Genomic DNA, 26,721 nt, shown 5'->3' on the forward strand with positions numbered 1-26,721 from the left:
ACAGCAAGGGAGCAGTCACCTTGTTAGGGGTTTACTACAGGCCCCCCAATAGCAGCAGGGTGATGGAATAAAGCATAGGTCAGCAGATTTTGGAAAAGTGTGAACGTAGTAGGGTTGTTGTAATGGGTGACTTTAACTTTCCCAATACTGATTGGAACGTCGTTCGAGCAGAAGATTTGAATGGAGCTGTTTTTGTAAGGTGTGTTCAGGAGGGTTTCCTAACTCAGTATATTGACAGGCCGATGAGGGGAGAGGCCATTCTAGACTTGGTGCTCGGAAACGAGCCGGGGCAGGTATCAGATCTTGTGGTGGGAGAGCATTTTGGTGATAGTGACCACAACTACCTCACATTCTACATAGCTATGGAGAAGGAGAGGATTAGGCAAAATGGGAGGATATTTAATTGGGGAAGAGGAAACTATGATGCGATTAGACATGAGTTAGGAAGCATGGATTGGGAGCAATTGTACCATGGTAAAGGCACTATAGACATGTGGAGACTGTTTAAGGAACAGTTGTTGCAAGTGATGAATAAATATGTCCCTCTGAGACAGGCAAGAAGTGGTAAGATAAAGGAACCTTGGATGACAAGAGTGGTGGAGCTTCTCGTCAAAAGGAAGAAGGTAGCTTACATAAGGTGGAGGAAGCTAGGGTCAAGCTCAGCTCTAGAGGATTACAGGCAGGCGAGGAAGGAGCTCAAAAATGGTCTGAGGAGAGCCAGGAGGGGGCACGAGAAAGGCTTGGCAGAACGGACTAGGGAGAACACAAAGGCATTTTACACTAATGTGAGGAATAAGAGAATGGTCAAAGAAAGAGTAGGGCCGATCAGGGATAGCACAGAGAATTTGTGTGTGGAGTCTGAGGAGGTAGGGGAAGCCCTAAATGAGTTTGTTGCTCTGTCTTTACGAAAGAAACGAACTTTGTAGTGAATGAAACTGTTGAAGAGCAAGTGTGCATGCTGGAATGGATAGAGATAGAGGAAGCTGATGTGCTGAAAATTTTGTCAACCATTAAGATTAACAAGTCGCCAGGCCTGGACCAGATTTGTCCTCGGCTGCTTTGGGAAACGAGAAATGCAGTTGCTTCACTACTTGCGAAGGTCTTTGCATCCTCGCTCTCCACTGGAGTCCTACCTGAGGACTGAAGAGAGGCAAATGTAATTCCTCTCTTCAAGGAAGGAAATAGGGAAATCCCCGACAATTACAGACCAGTAAGTCTCACATCTGTCGTCTGCAAGGTGTTAGAAAGGATTCTGAGGGATAGGATTTATGACCATCTGGAACAGCATGGCTTGATTAAATGCAGTCAACACGGCTTTGTGAGGGGCAGGTCATGCCTCACAACCTTATCGAGTTCTTTGAGGATGTGACTAGAAACGTTGATGAGAGTCGAGCTGTGGATGTGGTGTATATGGACTTCAGCAAGGCATTTGATAAGGTTCCCCATGGTAGGCTCATTCAGAAGATTAGGAGGAATGGGATACAAGGGAACTTAGCTGTCTGGATACAGAATTGGCTGGCCAACAGAAGTCAGCGAGTGGTAGTAGAAGGAAAATATTCTGCCTGGACGTCTGTGGTGAGTGGTGTTCCACAGGGCTCTGTCCTTGGACCTCTACTGATTGTAATTTTTATTAATGACTTGGATGAGGGGATTGAAGGATGGGTCAGCAAGTTTGCAGATGACACAAAGGTTGGAGGTGTCGTTGACAGTATGTAGGCTGTTGTAGGCTGCAGCGGGACATTGACAGGATGCAGAGATAGGCTGAGAGGTGGCAGATGGAGTTCAACCTGGATAAATGCGAGGTGATGTATTTTGGAAGGTCGAATTTGAAAGTTGAGTACAGGATTAAGGATAGGATTCTTGGTAGTGTGGAGGAACAGAGGGATCTTGGTGTGCAGGTACATAGATCCCATAAAATGGCCACCCAAGTGGACAGGGTTGTTAAGAAAGCATATGGTGTTTTGGCTTTCATTAACAGGGGAATTGTGTTTAAGAGTCGTGAGATCTTGTTGCAGCTCTATAAAACTTTGGTTAGACTGCACTTGGAATACTGCGTCCAGTTCTGGTTGCCCTATTATAGGAAAGATGTGGATGCTTTGGAGAGGGTTCAGAGGAGGTTTACAAGGATGCTGTCTGGACTGGAGGGCTTATCTTACGAAGAGAGGTTGACTGAGCTCGGACTTTTTTCATTGGAGAAAAGGAGGAGGAGAGGGGACCTAATTGCGGTATACAAGATAATGAGAGGCATAGATAGAGTCGATAGCCAGAGACTATTTCCCAGGGCAGAAATGACTAACACGAGCGGTCATAGTTTTAAGCTGGTTGGAGGAAAGTATAGAGGGGATGTCAGAGACGTGTTCTTTACACAGAGAGTTGAGAGAGCATGGAATGCGTTGCCAGCAGCAGTTGTGGAAGCAGGGTCATTGGGGATATTTAAGAGACTACTGGACATGCATATGGTCACAGAAATTTGAGGGTGCATACATGAGGATCAGTGGTGGGCACAACGTTGTGGGCTGAAGGGCCTGTTCTGTGCTGTACTGTTCTATGTTCTATGTTCTATTTTCTAAATTTTTACAAATCTAAATTTTGACACAGCCTCCTAACTTTTCACCCACACTACCCTACCTGTTCCCTTTAATATCTTGAAGGTTTTGATCAATCAACATTTAAAGTAAAATTTCAGGAGATGCACCTTAGTTTGTAGAATCTCTCCTTTGCAACCCAGGTTTTATTCTGTTCAACTTGCATTGCAGTGCCTCCAAAATCTGCTTTATAAGAAATGGTACATAGAACTGGTCACTTTACTGCAGCTGTCATCTAACCAGGGCTTTGCTTCACTGAATATGACTTCTATTTCCTTGTATTCCATTCTCCTTTTATATAGCTCTGCATTCTATTAGCCTTTTGTGATTATTTTCTGTGCCTGTTTAATTATTTATGTCCTTGAAGCCCAAGTCTCTTCAGACTTGCACTGTTTCTAGTTATATTTGCTATTTTGAAAATATCCTGTTTGATCCCTTTAATTTTCACATTTAGCAACATTGAACTCCCTTACTTCTGTCCCCTAATCTATCAATACCTTTTCATAATTTTTATTATTGCATAACTAATCCCCAGCTATTGTCAAAAACCACATCTTGGTTTTGAAAGATATCAGTGAAATTTATCAGCAATGTGATTCTAATTTCATATTTTCACTCAACCTTTGTGGTTCTGTTCCTAGGAAAGTTTAAATTGCTGGATCAGGATCGAGATGTCAGGGAGCCTGTGCAGTATTTTAACAGTGTTGAGGAAGTGGCCAATGTTTTTCCAGACCGTGTTTTCGTTATGGAGGCAATAACATTCAGCGTAAAGGTCAGTGATGTGAAAAGTGAGATTTATCTTTTCAGGAAGAATGATTTGGGATTTTATGTGTGTTTAATCATGAGAGAAAATAGTGCTAAAAACAATATATCTTATTACTGGAAAGCATCTTTTTTTCTTGTAAATAATAGAAGCCTATATTAAATTGATCAATTTCAATGCCTAAACTTCTGTCTTGATTGCAAACTGAAAAGATGCACGTAAACAATCAGCATATTACTGGAAATGCTGGAAGAGTAGATATTCTGATTAAGTTGTAGTTTCCTTCCATGCACATAAAGAAAGAGGAGACTGGAGGTAAAATTAGCCCAACATACAGTTATTAGCAATTAGTTATTATCGGCTAATAACACCCTTTTAGCTAATTGATGGGGTTTCATAGAGGGGATAAGAAAAATGGAAGTGTTAAGCTTGACTGTAAGTTTGGTCATTTCTTCTTTATGGCATTGTCTTTGAAGCTATTGCAATTATTACACAAACTCGCTTCTTGGAGAACACATTCCCAATTAATTACTTTGGAATTGTCCACACAGAAACCTCTCCTCATGAAATAAAAGGAACATGTTCAGGTATATTTGTTTCAATTTAACAAATCAATGTCAACTTTGTCATCAATGTGCATCCTTTTCTCATGTACTATAAATTGTTGTTACATTTAAAATGTGGCATTCCTGCATTTGTAAGTCAAAAAGCTTTGAGAGCTTGTCTCTGTTCCTCCACAATAGTCAAAATCTCTCCCATTTGAATCCATGTTCCTAAGTGGCAAAAGGCGGCATTCCCACAGACACTTGGGAATCACTGGCCAAAGACTTTCCAAAGTGGAGGAGAAGCATCTGTCGTGCACCTCGAGATTTGCGGTCAGGAATAAGTGGAAGTCGGGCACAAACAGCATAAGGAGTGCGCTACCACATCAATACTCTACCCACCACTTCTCACAACCACCTTCTGCCCCAAGTGTAACAGAGCCTGCGGTAGCCACATTGGTCTGTACTGCCATTCACGGACTCACCCTGATAGTGGAAGAGCGTCACCCTCGTCTTCGAGGGACAACCAATGATGATATTATTGTACAGATAGTTGTGTTATTTTATACAGACTAAACACAAGACCAATTCATGTTTATCCTGGATGCATTCTGTTTGAGTATTTTAAATTATCTTTTAGAGGAAGCAGTGGGAGTTGGAGGGAAATCTATCCACAGCTTAGAGTCATAATGAGCACAAAGGAAGGTGGTTGTGGCTATTGGTGGTTCTCAGTGTAGTGTCCTATCCAGCCATTTTCAACTCCTTCATCAGCTACTCCATTATAAAGTTTGAAGTGGGATACTCATTGATGATTGTACTACAGTCAGCTCCATCTATAATTCTCAGATATTACAGTAATCTTTTCAATATACATCAAGACTGAGACAACATTCAGACTTGAGTAGATTAGTTGCAAGTGGCATTCAAGCTACACAAGCACCAGGCAATGACCTCCAACAGGTGGGAATCTAACTATCTCTCCTTGATATTCAATGTTATTGTCATCATTAAATCCCCAATCAATATCCTAGAGGTTACTGTTGACTTGAAATTGAAAACTACAGAGGCAGCAGTGTGTATTATTTACAAGATGTATGGCAATAATTCACCCAGGCTCTCTCAAAAGTATCTTTTAAACCCATAACTGCTACCATCTGCTGGAAGGACAGAGTGGCAGACACATTGGAACACCACCACGTTCCTGCAGTTCCCCTCCAAGTCATTATACCATCCTTGTTTGAAACTACTTTTCATTGTTGCTGGATCAAAATCCTGAAACTCCTTTCCTAACAGCATTGTGGTGTACTTACACTAGATGGACTGCAGTGATTCAAGGACACATTTCATTATCACCTTCTCAAGGGTGATTAGGGATGAACTGCACATGCCAGCCTTGGCTGCATTGCCCACACCCCATTAAGGATTAGTTTTAACAACTTGTGAAATGGCAAAGTAATGTTGATTAGTTTTGGTTGTGTCAGTTATTCTCCATTAAAATCAACCTGTCAAAGATTTTTCTTTTCCTATTCATTTAACAATTCGAATACTTTGAGGATGATGAGTGAATATTTGGACAAATAGCACATGCTGGCTCTGTTGTTGATTAGTTTCCTCTAAATTAGTTTTGAGAATGATATATTTACTGTTACCACTTTAAGAGGATATCCCACTCTTTGCTCATGAATACAGGAGTCTTTTCATTGCTGGAGTACAGAATGAAAAGCCACATTAGCAAAACTCCACAGAACTCTCTCATTAAGATGCCAGTCTCTGTGTAGAATCCTTTGTACCATTTATTGAAAAATCTAAATGTTTTTTGAAAAAGGCTGAGTTGTGTTTTTGTTTTGCAGTAAGTGCACAGACTGAGTTGTGGGCCATATTTATAGTCTATGCAGGGTAGTCAGTTTCAATTTAATGAGTATACAGTATTCAACGTATTTATCAAGAAGTCATTCAAACTCCTGCACATGTCCTCACGTAAATATTTTTTCTACAAAGAGCTTCTAAATCCCATAATAATTCAGAAGTTGACAGACACTTCTTTTTCAAGTTAATACAAAAAGTGAAAAAAAGGGGTTAAGTAAGGGTTTGAGTGACTGTGTACTTATCATACAATCTGTCTCTTCACCAGTGCAATTAGATGCTGTACCAAAGTTTTTTTGGTGGTTGGTGTATTATATCCTCCCAATTGTGCTCTTAAATAATTAAAAATAAGACGTAGCTACATTTTGCTAACTATTCGTGTTCAGATTGGGCAGTTTGCATTTTTTTACCCTTGTTTATTGCATGCATGTAGTGCCTTCAAACATTTTCACTCACCCTAAGTGTTTCTAGAAAGTAATTTGCCTCTTCTACACACAAACAAATTTTAGTGTCTGCCTTCCTGTAAGTATGCCTTGTTTTCTCCATGTCATGTCACATTCGTGTATCTTTTGCCTTCCCATTGTAACCATTCTTGTCCTATGTCATGTGAGCCTATTACAAGCTGAACTTTGAAAAATGATCCCATCCACTCATAACTATCCTAGAAATCAATGAAATATAAATAAATATAATCTCTTCATACACCTTCCACATTGTGGCCAAAGTTGGTATTGGTTGTTTTATTTTTGAATTGTCAAGTTTTCAAAACTTTGTATGTTGGATTGAATACATTTTCTCAAATATATTAGCATGTGAACATTGTGTGTGAAGTGTGGAGATGGTTATAAACAAAGAAAAATTCCTTCAAAGTTATTCAGTCATTACAGAAATCCTATTGAAATCTTGCCAAGATTTAAAGGATTTTTTTTTAAAAATGCCATCAGTATTTTATTTATAGTAAGTAACAGTGACCAAACCCATGGATTACTGATACTCCCCTTTGTATCCCTGTATATATGTGTTTGCTCTTGTAGCGATACACATCTGAGTACGTATGTAAATCTACATGGTATTCCCATGAGTCTTTATGTTCCTGTGTGTTGTTCAATGGATGTACGTACAATTCCTCCTTATTTTTGTATGCTATATTAGAAAATGAAGGTCATATTGTAAAGCAAAACAAAACTAGAATATTACAGAAATGATGCTTTAAAATTAAATAATACAGACAACCTTTTCAATGATTGTGATGATGAGTACAGTTTTAAATAATAGTGAAGCAATATGAAGTACCCATTTCCCATGAATCTGGTTGGAGTTTTTGTTTAGCCAGCTAAGTGACTAGTTTATTTGTACTTTTTAAAATATAGTTAAAATACAGGAATTTACATTGATGACATTCTGTGATATTGCTATTACTGAGTGCCCCATCAATATTTTGAAAATTTCCATAAACCCAAAACTGAACTGGGCTACCTACATAATACTGAGGTCACTAGAGCAGATCAGAAGCTGAGAATTCTGTGGTTAACAACTCATGTCTTAGCTACACAAAGATTGTCCACTGCCTACAAAGTATAAGTCAGGAGTATGATAGAAAACTGTGCATTTGAATGGCTGAATGCAGCTCCAACAATATTTAAGGAGCTTGACGCCATCAAGGACAATGAAGTTGATCTACTACCTTAAATATTCACTTCCTCCACCAGTGATGCATGGTGTCAGCTGTGTGTACCATTTACAAGGAGAACCACAGCCCCTTCCTTGATGCTCCTGAGAAAGTGCCTTTCAAACATGTGACCTTTACCAACCAGAAGGACAAGGATAGCAGATGCATGAGAACACCATGACCTGTGACTTCATCTCCAAGCCCACACTATCCTGAATTGGAACTATGAAATTCCATTCCTTGCACTCTGGATGTAAGTACGCTCAAGAACCACAGTGATTTGAGAAGACAACTCAACATCACCTTCTCAGGGACAATTGGCAATGGGCAATAAATGGATTAGTGGTGCTGGAAGAGCACAGCAGTTCAGGCAGCATCCAACGAGCAGAGGATGCTGCCTGAACTGCTGTGCTCTTCCAGCACCACTAATCCAGAATTTGGTTTTCAGCATCTGCAGTCATTGTTTTTACCCAATGCGCAATAAATGCTTACTTAGCTAATAATGCCCACATTACTCTGAATAAATAAAAATTGTTAATAATAGACACAGGTTTAATCCGACAAATGAGTCCACATGATCTTTATTATTCAGAGAAGAATTTTCTTTATCCAACTTTGAACCCAAGGGTAAGTTTGTTAATCCTGAGCTGAGGGGAAAGAAGAACACTGAACAAGAGTGGAATTGGAGATCGCACCATAGTGCCAATTCTCAGGCCTGTGCTTTCTTCAAGCACAGCCCTTGTCTGGGAACACATGATACACCAATTGTCCCTCATGCATATATAATCTATGGATTTCATTCAGTATCACACTAATTTACTGTCAATCCTGTACAATCTCAGTAGAGAAGCGATTCATTTTGGCAGGTAGAATAAGGAGGGACAAGATAAACTAAACAGGACAATTTTAGAAGAGGTCTGATAAGCAAACACATGGGAGATTACCTCACTCAGCTTTGAATCTGAGACAAATTGAGAAGGCTGTTAAAAGGCTTTCGAGATCATCAGCATTGTAAGTAGATGCATAGGGCCAAATGTCCATTTGAGTTCAGGGAAACCTGATCCACACACCTTGGCAGTTTGCCAAATGCACACCTGACCCATGTGTTTTTGTGAAAATGGGAGATTTGTCACTTAATGGATTCACAATGCACTTTGTGAATAGTGAGAGAGTCTTTTAATCATTCATGGGATATGGGTTTCGCCAGCAAGCTTAGTATTTATTGCTCATTCCTCACTGCCTATAGAGTAATTTAGAGTCAACCACTTTACTATGGGTCTAGATTCACAGACCAGTCCATTACCAGGTAAAGATAGTGAATTTCTTTCTGTAAAGATAGTGAATTTATTTCCATAAAAGACATTAGTGAACCAGATTGTTGCAAAAAAACAACCAAACGTGGTTACATGGTTGTTATAAGTCCATAATGACTAGGAGCAGGAGCAGGCTATTCAGCCCCTTGAGCTTGCTCTGCCATTTAATACGGTCATGGCTAATCTGACCTTGGCTTCAACTTTCCTGCCCACTTCCTTTAAACCATTACTAGTTAAAAAATCTATCTCCTCCTTAAATTTATTCAGTGTGTTGACATCCACCATACTCCGAGGGAGTGAATTCCACAGGTTCACAATACTTTTTTCTTTGATTCTGCAACTCCATAGTCGAAACCTATGACTTCACGTTCTAGATTTCTTCACAAGGGGAACCATCCACTCAACATCTAATTTGTTAATCCCCTTTAGCATCATATATACCTCAATTATATTTCCTCTCTTTCTTATAAACTGGGGTGAGTTTAGCCATGATGTGCAGGTGCTAATGTTGGACTGGGGTGGACAAGATCTGAAGACGCAGGACACCAGGTTATAGTCCATCAGGTTTATTTGAAATCACAAGCTCTTGGAGCCACTTCACCTGACAAACGGTCAGTGCTTCAATAGCTTGTGATTTCAAGATAACCTGTTGGACTATAACCGGGTGTCATGTGACTTCTGACAGTGAGTATAGACCTACACTGCTCAGTCTCTGTTCATAAGACAAGCCTTTCATTTCTGGAATTAATCTAGTGAACATTCTCTGAACTGAACATTAGGTTAGTTTTTATTTTAAACTTTTATTGAATTCAAAGTTCACCATCTATCATAGTGAGATTCAAACTCTCACTAGCCTAATAACATTTTACTGCTGATTCGACATATATTACATATGTAAGCAAACAAAACACCACATCAAAGTTATAATCTATAATTTTCAGTTTCTAAAAGTTTTGTCCATTCTTGGAGCAATAGATAACCTATAATGAAGCTTTTGAAACCTAATCACACATTCGTAATAGACCTGCTGTTAGAATGGACTACTTCTGTTTTCGCTGACATACAGATAACTATTTCCTCTATTTCAAAGAAGAGTACCTGCCAATCAATAGAGGGGCAGCAGATGCACATTATTTCTTTTCTATCTTCAGGAGCAAGTTTCCTTGAAATGAATCAGTCCAATCTACTGTCTCATTAATTTTGCAATACAAAATTCAGGTGGGTTTAAACGAGCTCAGCAGGGGAATGGGAACCTGTGGTGTAGTTCCAGTGCACAGAAGGATGTGAGTGGGATGTACAGGGACAGGATTTCAATAGTCACATGCTGGCAGACAGCAAGCTGGTTTGATGTGCATCTACTCCAACGCCAGGAGTATCCAGAATAAGGTAGCTGAGTTTGCAGCATGGATGGGTACCTGGGGCTTTGATGCTGTGGCCATTTCAGAGACGTGGATAGAGCAGGGTCAGGACTGGATGTTTTAGGTTCCAGGGTTTAGATCTTTCATTAAGATCAGGGAAGGTGGCTTTGTTAGTCAAGGACAGTATAACGGTGGTTGAAAGAACTTTTGATGAGGATTTGTCTACTGAAGTGGTATGGACTGAGGTTATAAACCGAAAAGGAGAAGATACTACTGGGAGTTTTTTATAGGCCTCTGCAAAGTTCCAGGGATTACATTAGATTCGATTCGATTACTTACAGTGTGGAAACAGGCCCTTCGGCCCAACAAGTCCACACCGCCCCGCCGAAGCGCAACCCACCCATACCCCTACATCTACCCCTTACCTAACACTACGGGCAATTTAGCATGGCCAATTCACCTGACCTGCACATCTTTGGACTGTGGGAGGAAACCGGAGCACCTGGAGGAAACCCACGCAGACACGGGGAGAATGTGCAAACTCCACACAGTCAGTCGCCTGAGGCGGGAATTGAACCCAGGTCTCTGGCGCTGTGAGGCAGCAGTGCTAACCACTGTGCCACCATGCCGATGTGGAGGAGATGATTGGCAAAACGATTCTGGGTAGGAGTGAAAGGAACAGGGTGGTTATTATGGGGGACTTTAACTTCCCTGACATTGACTGGAAATGCCATAACTCTAGTACGTTGGATGGATCGGTTTTTGTCCAATGTGTACAGGAGGGTTTCCTGACACAGTATGTCGAAGGGATAACAAGAGGGGAGGTCACAGTGGATCTGGTACTTGGTAATGAACCAGGCCAGGTGTTTGATTTAATGGTAGGTGAGCACTTTGGAGAGAGTGACCATAATTCAATTACGTTCAGTTTAACAATGGAAAGGGATAGGTATGTGCCACAGGGTAAGAGTTATAGATGGAGCAAGGGCAATTGTAATGCAATTAGGCAAGACTTAGGGTGCATAGAATGGAGTAGAAAATACAGGGGATGGGGACAATTGAAATGTGGAGCTGGTTTAAGGAACAGATATTGCAATTCCTTGATAGGTATGTCCCTGTCAGGCAGGGAGGAAGTAATAAGGTAAGGGAACCGTGCTTTACTAAAGAAATTGTATCTCTTAAGCAGAAGAAGGAGGCTTATGTGTCGACGAGGCAAGATGGTTCAGGTGAGGCGATGGAGTGTTACAGATCAGCTAGGAAGGATTTAAAGAGAGAGTTAAGAAGAGCAAAGAGAGCTCACGAGCAGTCTTTAGCAAATAGAATAAAGGAGAACCCTAAAGTTTCTATAGGTTTGTGAAGAATAAATGGATGACTGGGGCAGGAATAGGGCCAGTCAAAGACAAAAGTGGGAAGTTGTGTGTGGACCCTGTGGAGATTGGAGAGATACTAAACAAATATTTCTTATCTGCTTTCACTCAGGAAAAAGAGAATATTGTGGAGGAGCAGACTCAGATAAGGGCTATTAGACTAGAAAGGATTGAAGTTAGTAAGGAGGAGGTGTTATCAATTCTAGAAGGTCTGAAAGTAGATAAGTCCTTTGAGCTGGATGGGATTTATCGAGGATTCTGTAGGAAGCTGTGGAGGAGATAGCAGAGCCTTTGACCTTGATCTCTGAGTCGTCATTGTCAATAGATTTAGTACCAGAGAACTGGAGGATTGTAAATATTGTGCCCTTGATCAAGAAAGGCAGTGGAGATGACCCAAATAATTATAGACCAGTGAGCCTTACATCTGTTGGAGGAAAAGTTTTGGAAAGGATTATAAGAGATAATCATCTAGCAAGCAAAAGATTTGATTGGAGATAGTCAACATGGGTTCGTCAAGGGCAGGCCATGTCTCAAACCTCATTGAGTTTTTTGAGAAGGTGACCAAGCATGTAGATGAGGATAAGGCAGTTGACGTGGTATACATGGACTTCAGTAAAGCCTTTGATAAGGTTCCACATGGTAGGCTTTTGGAGAAAATGCGGAGGCACGGGATTGACGGTGATTTAGCAGTTTGGATTAGAAACTGGCTTTCTGTAAGAAGGCAGCGAGTGGTGGCTGATGGAAAATATTCAGCCTGGAGTCCGGTTACTAGTGGTATACCACAGGATCTGTTTTTGGACCACTGCTGTTTGTCCACTGTTTAACCACTGCTATAAATGACTTGGATGCAGGCATAGGTGGATGGGTTAGTAAGTTTGCAGATGACACTAACATGGGTAGAGTAGTGGACAGTGTGGAAGAATGTAGCAGGTTGCAAGGACACTTGGATAAACTGCAGAATTGAGCTGAGAGGTGGCAAATGGAGTTCAATGCAACTAAATGTGAGGTGATGCACTTTGGGAAGAATAACAGGAAGGCAGAATACTGGGTCAATGGAAAGATTCTTGGTAGTGTGGATGTGCAGAGGGATCTTGGTGTCCATGTACACAGATCCCTGAAAGTTGCCACCCAGGTTGATAGTGCTGTTAAGAAGGCATACAGTGTGTTAGGTTTCATTGGTAGAGGGATTGAGTTCCAGAGCCATGATGTCATGCTGCAACTATACAAAACGCTAGTGTGGTCACACTTGGTATATAGTGTACAGTTCTGGTTGCCCCATTACAGGAAGGATGTGGAAGCATTGGAAAAGGTGCAAAAGAGATTTACCAGGATGTTGCCTGGTCTGGAGGGAAGGTCTAATGAGGAAAGGCTGAGGGACTTGGGTCTGTTCTCATTCGAGAGAAGAAGGCTAAGAGGGAATTTAATAGAGACATACACGATGATCAGAGGATTAGATAGACTCGCACTGTCCATCCTTTCTCATAGGATGATGATGTTGAATTGTAAGAGGTGACATAGCTGCAAATTGAGGGATGATAGATTTAAGACAGACGTCAGAGGCAGGTTCTTTACTCAGAGAGTGGTAAGGGCGTGGAATGCCTACTTGCCAACATAGTCAACTCCACATTAGGGAGATTTAAACAATTCTTGGACAAGCACATGGATGATGATGGGATAGTGTATGATGGGCTTAGTTAGTTCACAGGTCCGCGCAACATCAAGGGCCAAAGGGCCTGTTCTGTGCTGTATTGTTCTAAGTTCTATGTTCTAAAAATGTGACAGCAGAGAGCATGCATTTATACATTATGCCATTTTCTCTGTTGGAAACATATTGTAATACTTGTGAACTGTTGCATAATGTTGATCATTGTTCAAGTCATACAGTACTACAGCAGGGAGACACAGTCTTTGGCCCAAATTGGTCCGTACTGACCAAAATGTCCATCCACACTAACCCCATTTCCCTGCACTTCGCCCATATCCTTCTAATCCTTTCCTATCTATGTATTTGTCCAAGTGTCTTTTAAGTGTTGTTAATGTACCTGCCGCAACCACTTCCTCTAGCAGTTCATTTCATTTGCATACCACCCTCTTGTATAAAAAAAAAGTTGCCCCTCCGCTTTCCTTTTGTTCTTTCCCCTCTAACCTTAAACTGATACCCTCTCGTCCTTAATTCCCCAACCCTGGGAAAAAGACTGAGTGCATTCACCCTATCCATGCCTCTACACTTCCACAAGGTCACCTACACTCTAAAGAAAAATGTCCTCACCTATCCAACCTTTCCCGATAATTCAGACGGTTGAGTCCTGGCAACATCCTTGTAAAATTCTTCTGCCTCTTTCCAGTTTAATAATATCCTTCTTATAGTAAGGTGACCAAAATTGAACACAGTATTCCAACTGTGGCCTGACCAAAGTCCTCTGTAACTGCAACATAACTACCCAACTTCTATATTCAATGCCCTGGCCAATGAAGGCCAGTGTGCCAAAAGCTGCCTTCACTGGCCTGTCTACCTATGACTCCACTTTCAGAGAACTATGAACCTGAACTCCAAGATCCTTCTGTTCTACTACACTCCTTAAGGCCCTCTCATTCACCATGAAACTCCTACCTTGAAGTGACTTTCCAAAATGCAAGACCTCACACTTATCTATATTAGAATCAATTTACTTCATTAAAAATAAAAGTGTGGCTATTCGCAGACAGACATGTACTGCTGCAACCAGAGAACAATACACCAGGTAGAGTACAAATAAACATCATTATGATGTAAAACCCAGGTTAGGCCTCAGCTGGAGGATTGTGGCGAATTCTGCCCACCATACCATTGAAAGGGTGTCAAGGAGATTGCAGTGGAGATATACTGGAATGAAACTCAAAATGAAAAACTTCAATAATTACAGGAACTGTGATTGTCACTCTTAGACCAGAGAAGAGGAGGTTTGTTAAAGGTACTCAAAATCAAGAAGGACCAAATAAAGAAGGAGAATGTGGTAGGAGGGTAAATGGCCAGGGGTTACAGATTTAAAATAATTAATGAAGATAAAGAGTTGGAATGAAGATAAAGATTAAAACAATAATTTCTTGTTATGTGATATGCATGACTTGCAAAGTGGGAAAGTAGGCTCTGTAATTTCCAAATGAAAATTGAGTAATTGAAAAGGAGATGAAGGGGAAAGTTGTTTGAGTCTATGTAGAAAGAACAGGGGTGTGGGATTAATTGGAGAGCTGACACGGGGAAAAATAAGTCAAAGACCTCTTTCTTTGCTGTACTACAGAAGACAAGCTGGTTTGAAGATTCTTCCAATTTGCAATAAATTAAATGTTCCTGAAGATCTCTTTGGTGCTGCTGTCAACTTTGTTTTAGTATTCACTAACTGCAAATATTCTTTTCCTATCTTTGCTTGTTTAAAGTTCTTTTTGCTGCTTATTGTAAAAATGGATCATTCCAAGATGAATTAAATCAGAGTCTAAAGCCCATTTTTTTATTGTCTGGATGCAAGATCCTGATAATGTAACATTTGCATTCAACATGTAAGTACAGAAACATTATTTTAATTCAAATCCAATAGCTGTGTCAACTTTTTCCATGTCATGCCTTTAGATGATGCTCTTGTAATGGTGTTCTGTGTAGAACTGATCTGTTGGTTGATGCATGTAGACCATACGGAACAGAAGGAGGTTATTCAAGGATTGGCAGATGGTCTGGGCCCAGTAGGTTAGGGTCTGCCCTACGGAGAGTTCATTGGCTGGAGTTTATTGAAGTCTCCATTATTGTGGGATTGGCTGCTGCTCTATATGTTCTGCTCTGTCACAAGACCTGCTGCTGTGGCATTTAGCTGGACTTACTCTGTTTCCTTGCAGAACAGTGACAAGGCAACAGTATCTAGACCCTCAGGTTGCATTGCATGGCCTTTTTCTTTGCTACAGAAGAACAGCCTTCTTGTGAGTGACTTCTTGCTCTATAATATTGCTCTCACACCTGATATTGCAGCTTATCTTGGTCACACTGAGATCAGGGCAAAGGTTACTGTTAATTGGGTGCCAAACAGCTGGCTGATGCCTTGGAAGGATGAGAGCTGGTGTTCATTTGCATATGATGTTGAAAAACAGCACCTCGGAAATGTGGCATGACTTGAGATGATCTATTAAATATTAATGCTACAATAGTTGTAGTTTTAAAAGAGGCTTGTGCCTAGAGGCCACAATCTGTATCATCTCCAATCCTGTGATCTCTAGCAGACTAACCATATCAGACGTTTTCAAAAATTTGGTGTCTACAACACAAACAAAATCTTTGGCATGACAAGCCTGGATGTGGTCAGATCCAGCACATTAATTGGTGAACTGAAAGACTTTGCACCTCAGCACGTGTGTCTGTCCCAGTAGTTGGAGTCCATGCTGGACAGACCATCCTTTCTCTGATCTAGATTAGATTAGATTACTTACAGTGTGGAAACAGGCCCTTCGGCCCAACAAGTCCACACCGACCCGCCAAAGCGCACCCACCCATACCCCTTCCCCTACATTTACCCCTACATCTAACACTACGGGCAATTTAGCATGGCCAATTCACCTAACCTGCACATTTTTGGACTGTGGGAGGAAACTGGAGCACCCGGAGGAAACCCACGCAGACACGGGGAGAATGTGCAAACTCCACACAGTGTAATCCTAAAGTGGAATTTCCCAGGACCAGCTGGATGCCCCAACTGGCAATATTCAGGAGGCTGGGGCAGAGGTAGTTATAGCCAATGCCGCAGCAGGTTCTGCTGGTGTGAGATTTATCTTCTTACTGATGCTATGAATGTTAAAGAAGGAGTGGCAGAATGTTCGTTAGTCAGATCTGAAGAAACTGAAATGCTGTATTTCTCTGTACCTCTGCTGCTCAGGAAAAATGGTATTGAGAAGGATCTTGGAAGAGGAAAACTATTGGCTTTTGAAAAGAAGCTTAGAGCTGAGTCTATGGGTGTATTAGCAGGCTCAATCAAGAAAGAAGAGGACATTGTGAAGAACAGGAAGTGGATGAGTGGTTGCATTGATGTGTACAGAACAGGAAGACTCCAACCTGTTATAAACATCTCAACACAAGTGGCTCTGGTCACTGCCACATGCCTGTCTGTTTGCTAGCAGTTTTCAAACCTCAGTTTGCCATAACAGATCTCTAAGCTCATTATATTACTAGTGCTGTTTTTCAACATCATATACAGATTTCATTTCTTCCAATGAAGACCAGTCAATCTTGTCTTATGATGTGGAGATGCCATTGTTGGACTGGGATGGACAAGGTTGAAAATCACACAACAACAGGTTATAGTCCAATAGGTTAATTTGGAAGTACAAGCTTTTGGAGCGTTGCTCCTTCGTCAGGTAGCTAGTAAGACAGGTTCATAGGTCACAGAATTTATAGTAAAAGATCAAAGTGTCATATAACTGAAGCAATGTATTGAACAAACCGAGATTGCTGTTAAGTCTTTAATCACTTAGAATGGGGATGCAAGTTTTGATTCATTAAGAGATACCTAGAAATGTTTTCCCAGAGTGGAGGACTCAATTACCAGGGGTCACGAGTTCAAAGTGAGAGGAGAAAGGTTTAGGGGAGATATTTATGGAAAGTTCTTCATGCAGAGGGTGGTGGCTGCCTGGAATGCAATGCCAGTGGAAGTGGTAGGGGCCAGAACAATAATGTCATTTAAGATGTATCTCGAAGATGCATGAATGGGCAGGGAGCAAAGGGATACAGATCCTTAGAAAACAGGCAGCAGATTTAGATGAAGGATATGGATTGGTGTAGGCTTGGGTGGGGGGATGGGGTTGGGGGGGGGGTGGGGCGTGAGGTGGGGGGGGGCGCGGCGCGGCCTGTTCCTGTGCTTTTGTTCTATGTAAATCCCAGAGCTTTTTTCAAGTCACATTCCCGAGACAACTTAAGGTTTAATTTTTAAAAATGACATTGCATCTCAAACAATGCATTAAAGATGTGAGGTTAGAGCCTTATTCCAATCTTGAGTCAGACTGATTCTATTTCCAAAGTAGGAGTTGATAAAATGTCACACATGGACTGACTGCCTTCAGAGTGTACGCTTTTTGAACAAAATAGAATGTATCTGCAAATGTAAATTCACCCCTTAGACTATATGTGTGTGTGCATGTGTGTAAGGGAGGGTGTGTGTGCGTGCTTGAAAGAGTGTTTGCACGAGCATGATGGAGTATATAGCTGTGGGAGGGTATGCATGTGAGTGAGAGTTTGGGCGTGTGTGTGTGTGAGTCTGTGTGAGTCTGTGTAAGTGTGTGTGTGTGTGTGTGTGTGTGTGAATGAGAGTGTGTACAGTGAGATCACCTGTAGTGTGACATGAACCCAAGATCCTGGTTCGAAGTGATTAAAGGCTTAAAGCAATCTAGGTTTATTCAATGTTGCTTCAGTTGTATGTGACTTTGATCTTTTATGATAAATTCTGTGTCCTATGATCCTGCCCTGCAAACTACCTGAACAAATGTCCAGCGCTCCGAAAGCTTATACTCCAAATAAACCTGTTGGACTATAACCTGGTGTTGTGTGATTTTTAATCTTAGAATGCATATTAGATTTTCAAGACTTAAGTAAGCAACAGGACACCTGCAGCTTGACTTATGTAAATGTGTTCTGTGGCTAGAACAATTTTGTCTGATAGGATTTCCAAAGCTGGAATAAATGAAAATTGAACACTGAGTTCTGAGCTATTTTTAATAATTTTCTGTCGACCAGTTAGTTTGACCTCTGTAGTTGGGAAGTTGCTGGAGTCAATCATAAAGGAGCACAAAACTGAACACTTTGGGGAAAAAAGCTCAATTCGCCAGTGTCAGCATGGTTTTATGAAGTGTAAGTCATGTTTGACAAACTTGCTGGAGTTCTTTGAGGATGTAACCAGCAACGTGGATAGTGGGAATCTGGTGGATGTGGTATATCTAGATATCCAGAAGGCATTTGACAAGGTGTTGCATAAAAGACTGATCTGAAAATTAGATCTCAGGGGGTTAAGGTTAGAGTATTGGCTTGGATGGAGGATTGGCTGATTGACAGAAAGCAGAGAGTTGGGAATAAATGGGTCTTTTGCTAGATAGTGAACTGTAACTAGTGGGGTACTGCAGGTCTCAGTTCTCAGACCTCAACTATTTACAATCTCTATAAATGATCTGTAAGCAGAGATAGAGTGTAATAAAACAAAAATTATGTAAAGATAAGTGGGAACGCAGACTGTGATGAGGAAATAAAGAGTTTACTGATAGATATCGATAGACTAGGAGATTATACCTTCTTGTCTAGACTTTCCCATAAGAGAAAACAACCTCTCCATGTGGCAAAATGGGGCAACTTTGTGGTGAGAGCGTGGTTTTCATCTTCATGCTTCGGCTGCCCAGGTGACACTACAGAACACTTCCACTTTCTGCTTCATCTCTCAGCTACCATAAATATCTGGTCTCCAAAGAAAATGCTTTAACTTTCTTAAATCTGCATTTAGAAAAATTCACATGTCAAATGACATAAATTACTTATTATTATAGACCAAACAGTTTTATTCACTTCTCTTCCAAATTGATGTTCTGGCCTCGTGCTCTCATTGGTCAGTAATAAGCTCAGCTCATGTTGATCTTGCTGCCACTTTCTGCACAGTAAGGGAACTTGAATTTTTATTCTAAGTATACCAACTAAGCATGTGTTAAAGGAGAGATGTCATCGTGACATCAGATCACATGGACTTGGAGCCAAGGTCTATAGAGCTTCAAGTAAGATGTCTTCTCTTATCTTTTGCTGTAAATAACTATTGCCTTTTGCTGTTCATTCACGAGTGTAGGTTTCATATCACCACACTGTCAGCTCTCTCCCACTAAATGTACTGACTTACTCTCAGCTAATATCATTTGCTTCTTCCCTATGCTACCTCCACCCCAGAAAATACTCCAAGGAGTATCCGGGTCAGAGTTGAGTATGGTAGCCATTACAAAAAAGGAAGTGCTAGAAAAGCTAAAAGGTCTAAAAATCGATAAATCTCCTGGCTCTGATGGGCTACATCCTAGAGTTCTGAGGGAGGTGGCTGAGGAAATAGCGGAAGTGTTGGTTGTGAAATTTGAAAAGTCACTGGAATCACGGAAAGTCCCAGATGTTTGGAAAATCGCTGTTGTAACCCCCTTGTTCAAGAAAGGATCAAGACAAAAGATGGAAAATTACGGGCCTATTAGCCTAACCATGATTGTAGGTAAAATTCTAGAATCCATTGTTAAGGATAAGATTTCTACATTCTTGGAAGTGCAGGTTCAACGTCAAGTCAGCACGGATTTAGTAAGGGGAGGTCGTGCCTGACAAACCTGTTAGAATTCTTTGAAGTGATAAAGTAGGTTAGACCAGGGAAACCCAGTGGATGTGGTCTATCTAGACTTCCAAAAGGCCTTTGATAAGGTGCCACACGAGAGGCTGCTAAGTAAGGTGAGGGCCCATGGTGTTCGAGGTGAGCTATTGGCATGGATTGGGGATTGACTATCTGACAGAAGGCAGAGAGTTGGGATAAAAGATTCTTTCTTGGAATGGCAGCTGTTGACAAATGGTGTCCCACAGGGTTCAGGGATGGGGCTGCAACTGTTTATATATTAATGACCTGGATGAAGGGACTGGGGGCATTCTGGCAAAGTTCACCGATGATACAAAGTTAGGTGGACAGGCAGGTAGTACTGAGGTGGTGGGGAGGCTGCAGAAAGATTTAGACAGTTTAGGAGAGTGGTCCAGGAAATGGCTGATGAAATTCAACGTGAGCAAGTGCGAGGTCTTGCACTTCGGAAAAAGGAACACAGGCATGGACTATTTTCTAAATAGTGAGAAAATTCATAAAGCCAAAGTACAAAGGGATCTGGGAGTGGTAGTCCAGGATTCTCTAAAGTTAACTTGCAGGTTAAGTCTGTGGTTAAGAAAGCAAATGTAATGCTGTCATTTATCTCAAGAGGGTTGGAATATAAAAGCAGCAATGTGCTTCTGAGAATTTGTAAAGCTGTAGTTAGGCCCCATTTAGAACACTGTGTCCAATTTTGAGTCGCACACCTCAGGGAGGACATACTGGCACTGGGGTGTGTCCAGCAGAGATTCACACTGACGATCCCTGGAATGGTCGGCTGAACATACGATGATTGGCTGAGGAACCTGGGATTGTATCCTGGGCAGCACGGTGGCAGAGTGGTTAGCACTGCTGCCTCACAGCACCAGAGACCCTGGTTCAATTCCCGCCTCTGTGTGGAGTTTGCACATTCTCCTGTGTCTGCATGGGTTTTCTCCGGATGCTCTGGTTTCCTCCCGCAATCCAAAAATGTGCAGTTTAGGTGAATTGGCCTTGCTAAATTGCCTGTAGTGTTAGGTGAAGGGGTAAATGCAGGGGAATGGGTCTGGGTGGGTTACGCTTCAGCAGGTCGGTGTGGACTTGTTGGGCCGGAGGGCCTGTTTCCACACTGTAAGTAAGTAATCTAAAGTATTCATTCGAGTTTAGAAGGATGAGGGGAGGTCTAATAGAAACTTAAAAGATAATGCATGGCTTAGAAAGGGTGGATGCTGGGAAATTGTTTCCGTTAAGTGGGGAGATTCGGACCTATGGGCACAGCCTTAGAATCAGAGGGGGTTAATTTAGAACGGAAATGAGGAGACACTTCTTTAGCCAGAGAGTGGTGGGCCAGTGGAATTCATTGCCACGGAGCGCAGTGGAGGCTGGGACATTAAATGTCTTCAAGGCAGAGATTGATCAATTCTTGATCACGCAAGGAATTAAGGGCTACGGGGAAAGTGCGGGTACGTTGATTTGAAATGCCCATCAGCCATGACTGATTGGTGTAGTGGACTCGATGGGGCAAATGGCCTTGCTTCCACTGCTATGTCTTATGGTCTTATGGTCAAATCCAGCAGGCTCCTTGATGTTGCGTGTTGCAGCTGCTCAGTACACTCAGCCTTACACCAAAATCTTATAGATCTTCCTGGTTCTCTCCTTTCACCACTATCTTAGGCCTCCAACTTTCAACAGAACATATGATCAAGAGTAGATCATTTATACTTCTGAGCCTGTTTCGGTTTTCAATGAAGAGTTTTATAATGTTCTATCATAATCTCTCCCTCGGCCTTCAACCCTGTCATACTCTTTCTCTTTTGCCCTCTCAATTATCCTCACTGGATCCTTCCTCTCTCTTTCACAATAAATCTCCATTTTGATTTCTTTTGGCCTCAATCATTGCAGTCTTCCATTGACCTGTCCAATTATATTCTGCACTGCTTGATATTTAGAGCGCACTTAGTCTTGATTTCTTGCAATATCTTTAGAGATTGGCTCGTGTTCAATAAGGCCATCCATAAATGTATAGAATACAGATACTCAATCCTTTATCCAAAATTCCAAAATCCGAAAAGCTCTGAAATCTGAAATTCATTTCGTGGAATGTGGAATGTCATTTTGGCCTCTGGACAAGTGACCCAACTCCACATCCACTTGAACTATGTCATTCAGTTGTGACGTTGTGGCATGGGCCAGCACTGGTAGGCATCAGTTTGTCTCAGGCGCTCATACTATTCACATGTGCATCTTCTGTTAGGTAATTATTTTTATTTCACTGTGAAAATGTCATTTATTCCGAAATCCAAAAAATTCTGAATTCCGAAAACAACTGACCCCAAGGATTTCACTTAATTTTTATTTTTCATGTTTCTCTCTCTGTTGGTTCAGCTGGCTGTTTGCTTATTAGTTTCTTTAAACTCAATTTAAGAGTTGTACAGAGGATTCTGAAAGCATTACATTACAAGCCTCTGAGTCAATATGGTATATGTTCTGGTTATATCCACTGGAATCAATTAGATATCTTGGTTAAATTCATCATCCTTATTGGGATTAGTTTAAGTTACTGATCCCAAGTGGGGAATGATGCCATTGCGAATTCTTCAGGAGAAGAGAAGAAGAACAGAATAGATTTATTACATAGTACATAGTAGCTCATTACATTACATGAGTTGCATTATGGTACCTAAGACCATAGTACGTAGGAGCAGGAGTAGGACATTCAGTCCATTGAGTGTCTGCATATACCTACTGTGCATAACTACCTTGAGCCTCTTATAAAACCTTAGGCTACACTCAAAAGGAAGAATATATGACTGTTTAGCTATATGGAATTTGGGATTTGTAATAACTGGTTGACTCCTCCCAGGAGCAATTCTTGCTATTCTGATGGGTGGAGCTTACTTCATGATGCAAGCTAATCCTTTCAGGTACTACCTGCCTCATACAACACAATGGCATGTGTGATTGCTGAGATCAGATCTCAGGTGTTCATTGCCTAATAAATATAGGTGTCATTCCAAGACAAGCACCGCCAATGGGACTGGTTTAGCCTCATTGTTGCAACAATGTTAGGATTGTTTATTTACCATGTGAAATTTACCTAATTATTAAAAATTGAGGGTATGTGACAGATTGTTTTTATGTGTTAAATGATATTTTGACATTTAAATGTATTCATAGTTAATTTGGCCTTCTTGAACAGTTTTAAATTTATTATTTCTTTCAGGTGGTCTCTGGTGAATTCAGCGAAGATAGTGAGGTCTACAACTTCACATTGCATGCTGGTGATGAGCTGACACTGATGGGCCAGGCTGAGATCCTCTGTGCCAAGACAGTAAAAGAGAAATCCCGCTTCAACACCCTATTGCGAAAACTGGGCAAAACTAGCACTCTAAGCAAACAGGTCAAAGGCAAGATGCCATGTCTTATCTGTATGAACCACAGGACCAACGAGAGTCTTAGCCTTCCCTTCCAGTGCCGGGGAAAATTCAGCACTCGCAGTCCCCTTGAGATACAGATGCAGGAAGGAGAGCATACCATCCGCAGTATTATCGAAAAGGTTCGACTGCCAGTCAATGTCACCGTTCCTTCTCGTCCACCCCGCAACTCTTACGACCTCCATTGCATTCGTGAAGGACATCGCTATAAACTTGTCAGTATTATATCAAAGACTGTAGTCTTGTGCTGCATCATTCGTAAGGATGCTATTATCCCTTTGCACTTTCTGCTGCTGTCAGATATGCCCAGGTTTGTGCTCCCTGAAGGGTTAATCCGAGGCAACCCCCTTTATGAGAGGTTAGTGCAAGAAATAATGTTGTTTAGCCAGGAGCATTTCAATGCTGATGAGTACTCAAAGGCAGTCCGGGAGGTTAAAACAGACTTTACTGATGATTGCACTAGTCCAAGAAGAATTAGACTTTGCTTGCAAGGATATACAACTAATTCACTGAACTATGCCCAGAATGAGCTGACCCAATCATTTCAAAGGCTCTCTCTGTGTGCTTTTAGCGGTGCTATGTTGCACAGCAGTGGGGAGGTTACCTTCCAGAGTTGCAGGGATTCAATTGGGGAGCAGCAAATTATGCCACATGAATTACTGACTCCTCCAGAGGTGGCTGACATGGACAGAGAGTATATGACACCTGATTGGACAGAAAATTACTTTAGGACTCAAGAGCAGCCTGAAATTCCCTATGAGGAACTATGGACCAATCAACCAACTGATAATTCAAAGGATTCCTGCTGTGTGGTCACAGAAAGTGAGATCAAGACACAGCAAAGCTCCATCTCTTTCTACTCTCATTCTTCTATATCCCCCAAAGAAGATCCTGTTCTATCAACTCATCTGACTGTCTTAAAAATGGGAGAATCGAGAATGCCAAGCCCACCTCCTGTCCCTCCAAAATCAGAAGCTGTGAGTATCATAGCAAATGGGTCAAGTGTAAGTCTTTTCTTTAATGTTTAACTGCAAGGGACATAATTGAGGGATGGTGCATTGTGTACTAATCCTGCAACACATTGTGCTAAGGGATAATAAAAGATGGGTTCATTCCAGCAATTCTCAAAGAACTAGTTTTCTGTCTAAGTTGTGCAGGAGACACAAAGTGGCGTTGACAATATAGGTGTTATTAATTCATCATCTTGGCATGGAGCTGGGCATGCTGGGCATGCAATACCTAGATTTCAGGCACAGAAGCTAATGGTCTGCATGGAATTATATGTCTATTTACAAATAACTAATGGGCTAAAACTCCTGCAACGTTCGCAGAAATCTGTTTCCTAGTATATCTGTCTGATACCTTAATTTCTCTGGTTGTTCATTTTTCTAGACTGTCAGCATTCTAGTTGCTGAAATGGTCACCAAAATTCATTCCTGACAGGCTCCAGTTATTTCAATTTCTGATGCCATTTCTATGTCAGGCATTATACAAAAATCTATGCTGTTTTATCAAGAACCAACAAGACACCTGATAGCAATTTATCAACTGTGGTATTTCAATGGATTATATGTAGATTAGACAGTTTTAATATTAATATTCAGTATCTCTGTATGTTATTTTTGTATTCTAGTCCATTTAAAATATTGAAAAAAATTTTGAATGAATTTTAAAATTGATGATATCACAGTTTAACTTCAATGCAGTAATGTTTGCAAAACTACAGATTAGATTCATCAATTTGATGAATAAACACTTAACTTATATAAATAGCACAGGTTGTAGATGCTTTTAGTTTTATAAATATCTGCATTTTCTACATTCATGTTATCTAAAATGTTTCATTTTGTTATAAAAATGTGTCTTACTGGAACAGTTTTGTGTCAAACCCCTTACCACAGTTTAATGTGAATGGTGTATGAGCTTTTACAGTAGCTTTTAAATCTTAGTACCCATTAATCAGACTTTCACTTTGGCAAAGAAAGACTGCCTCTTGTCCAACATGTGTAAATTGATCCTGTAATTTATTCTTAATTTCATTTTGTGTAAATCTGTTTTGCCAATGTCTTTTTGGAGATGTGATTAATATGTAAACAAAATACAAAACCTTATCTTACTGTATTTTCAAAATTACCCTTTAAATTAATATTTCCTGAAGTTACAAATGCGTCATGTTTGACTTGATTTCACAAGTAGTGGTCAGCTTCCTGAACATTCTGTACAAGTGCCTGTCCAAGAAACAAAATAAACTTAGGAAATAAGTGTACGTTGCAGGTTCTATACCAAGGAGAGGGGGGTAGGGGAGGATGGAGTCGTCATAGCTAAGACTGATTTGGCTACCCCTAAACCACAGCTTCACCCAACATGGACATTCTGTTACAGACCAGACCAAACCCTCTTGATACATACAGCACAGAAATAGACCTTTCAGTCTAACTCATCCTGATGCCAAGCAAATATCATAAATTAATCTAGTCCCATTTGCCAGCACTTGGCCCATATTCCCCTAAACCCTTTCTATTCATATACTCATTGAAATGGTTTTTATATGTTATAATTATACCAACCTTCACTACTTCCTCTGGCAACTCATTCCATACACGTACCACCCTCTGCGTAAAAACATTGCCCCTTAGGTCCCTTTTAAATCTTTCCCCTCTCACCCTTAAACCTATGCTGTCTCATTCTGATCTCTCCATCCCTGGGAAAATGCCTTGTCTATTTATCTTATCTTCAAATATATCAAGAGATAGCCTAGACCCTAACTTTTATCTTATTTGAATGCAAGTGTAAGATGTAATTTAATTGGTTACACTATTCAGCTTTAAGCAAAACACACTTTATTCTTACACTATAGTGAAAATATAAACAAAAAAAAGAGGAATTGGTCTAACTTTAACTCTATTGGAAAACTTAACATAATAAACTACTAAACAGCAGCTGTTCCAATGTAGTAATATCTCATAAACATATCCTTGGCAAAGGCAAATTCAGTAAAATTGATTGCCTCACATGCAATTCTCCACTCCAGGAAGAAAATACATCAAGAGCAAATTCTGGCAGAGAGAGGTATGACAGCTTTCATGGTCAACTTCAAAACCCCAAGAACTACTGAAAGTTAAACTAACACTCTGGTTCTGTGGTAGCCTGACTCCACCCATTCATGCTGCTTCTATTGTTCTAACTTTTAAGAATACCCCAAGGCCTCACAACTTGTTTACTTTATTGTCTTGGATCAGACCGCTCTGAACCTCTACCTCAACTTATTTTCTTTAAAAAAGGACAAAATACACCTCTTCAAGCCACAGTATCATCACATCTTCCCCCGCCCCCTCAAAAAAAACCCTTAATATATAAAGATGGCTTCATTTGTAAAATCCCTTAGTCTTAAGCTATTAGTACACTACAATACATATACAGTACAATGACTCTAAGCATTCAATACTACTATCCATTTCAATCCATTTCTTCTGCCACCATGCACCTTATTCTTC

General features: G+C 40.8%; 1 protein-coding gene and 1 pseudogene across 6 annotated transcripts in view; both read left to right on the top strand.

The window, feature by feature from the left end:
* The window catches only part of gareml (GRB2 associated, regulator of MAPK1-like), a 264,605-nt gene that overhangs the window by 149,836 nt on the left and 88,048 nt on the right, over nucleotides 1-26,721 (top strand). For 4 of the 6 annotated variants that reach the window (XM_072563343.1, XM_072563353.1, XM_072563360.1 and 1 more), the window contains 2 exons: nucleotides 3,227-3,357; nucleotides 23,017-24,204. In XM_072563343.1, the coding sequence (XP_072419444.1) occupies nucleotides 3,227-3,357; nucleotides 23,017-24,204 (1,319 nt within the window). The remainder of the gene's footprint in view (nucleotides 1-3,226; nucleotides 3,358-23,016; nucleotides 24,205-26,721) is intronic. The other 2 variants (XM_072563375.1, XM_072563384.1) reach the window with 1 other exon arrangement.
* LOC140453711 (malate dehydrogenase, mitochondrial pseudogene) lies at nucleotides 15,588-16,587 on the top strand (annotated as a pseudogene).

Source organism: Chiloscyllium punctatum, chromosome 3 (assembly GCF_047496795.1).
Source record: "Chiloscyllium punctatum isolate Juve2018m chromosome 3, sChiPun1.3, whole genome shotgun sequence".
In the NCBI taxonomy this organism is placed as follows: domain Eukaryota; kingdom Metazoa; phylum Chordata; class Chondrichthyes; order Orectolobiformes; family Hemiscylliidae; genus Chiloscyllium; species Chiloscyllium punctatum.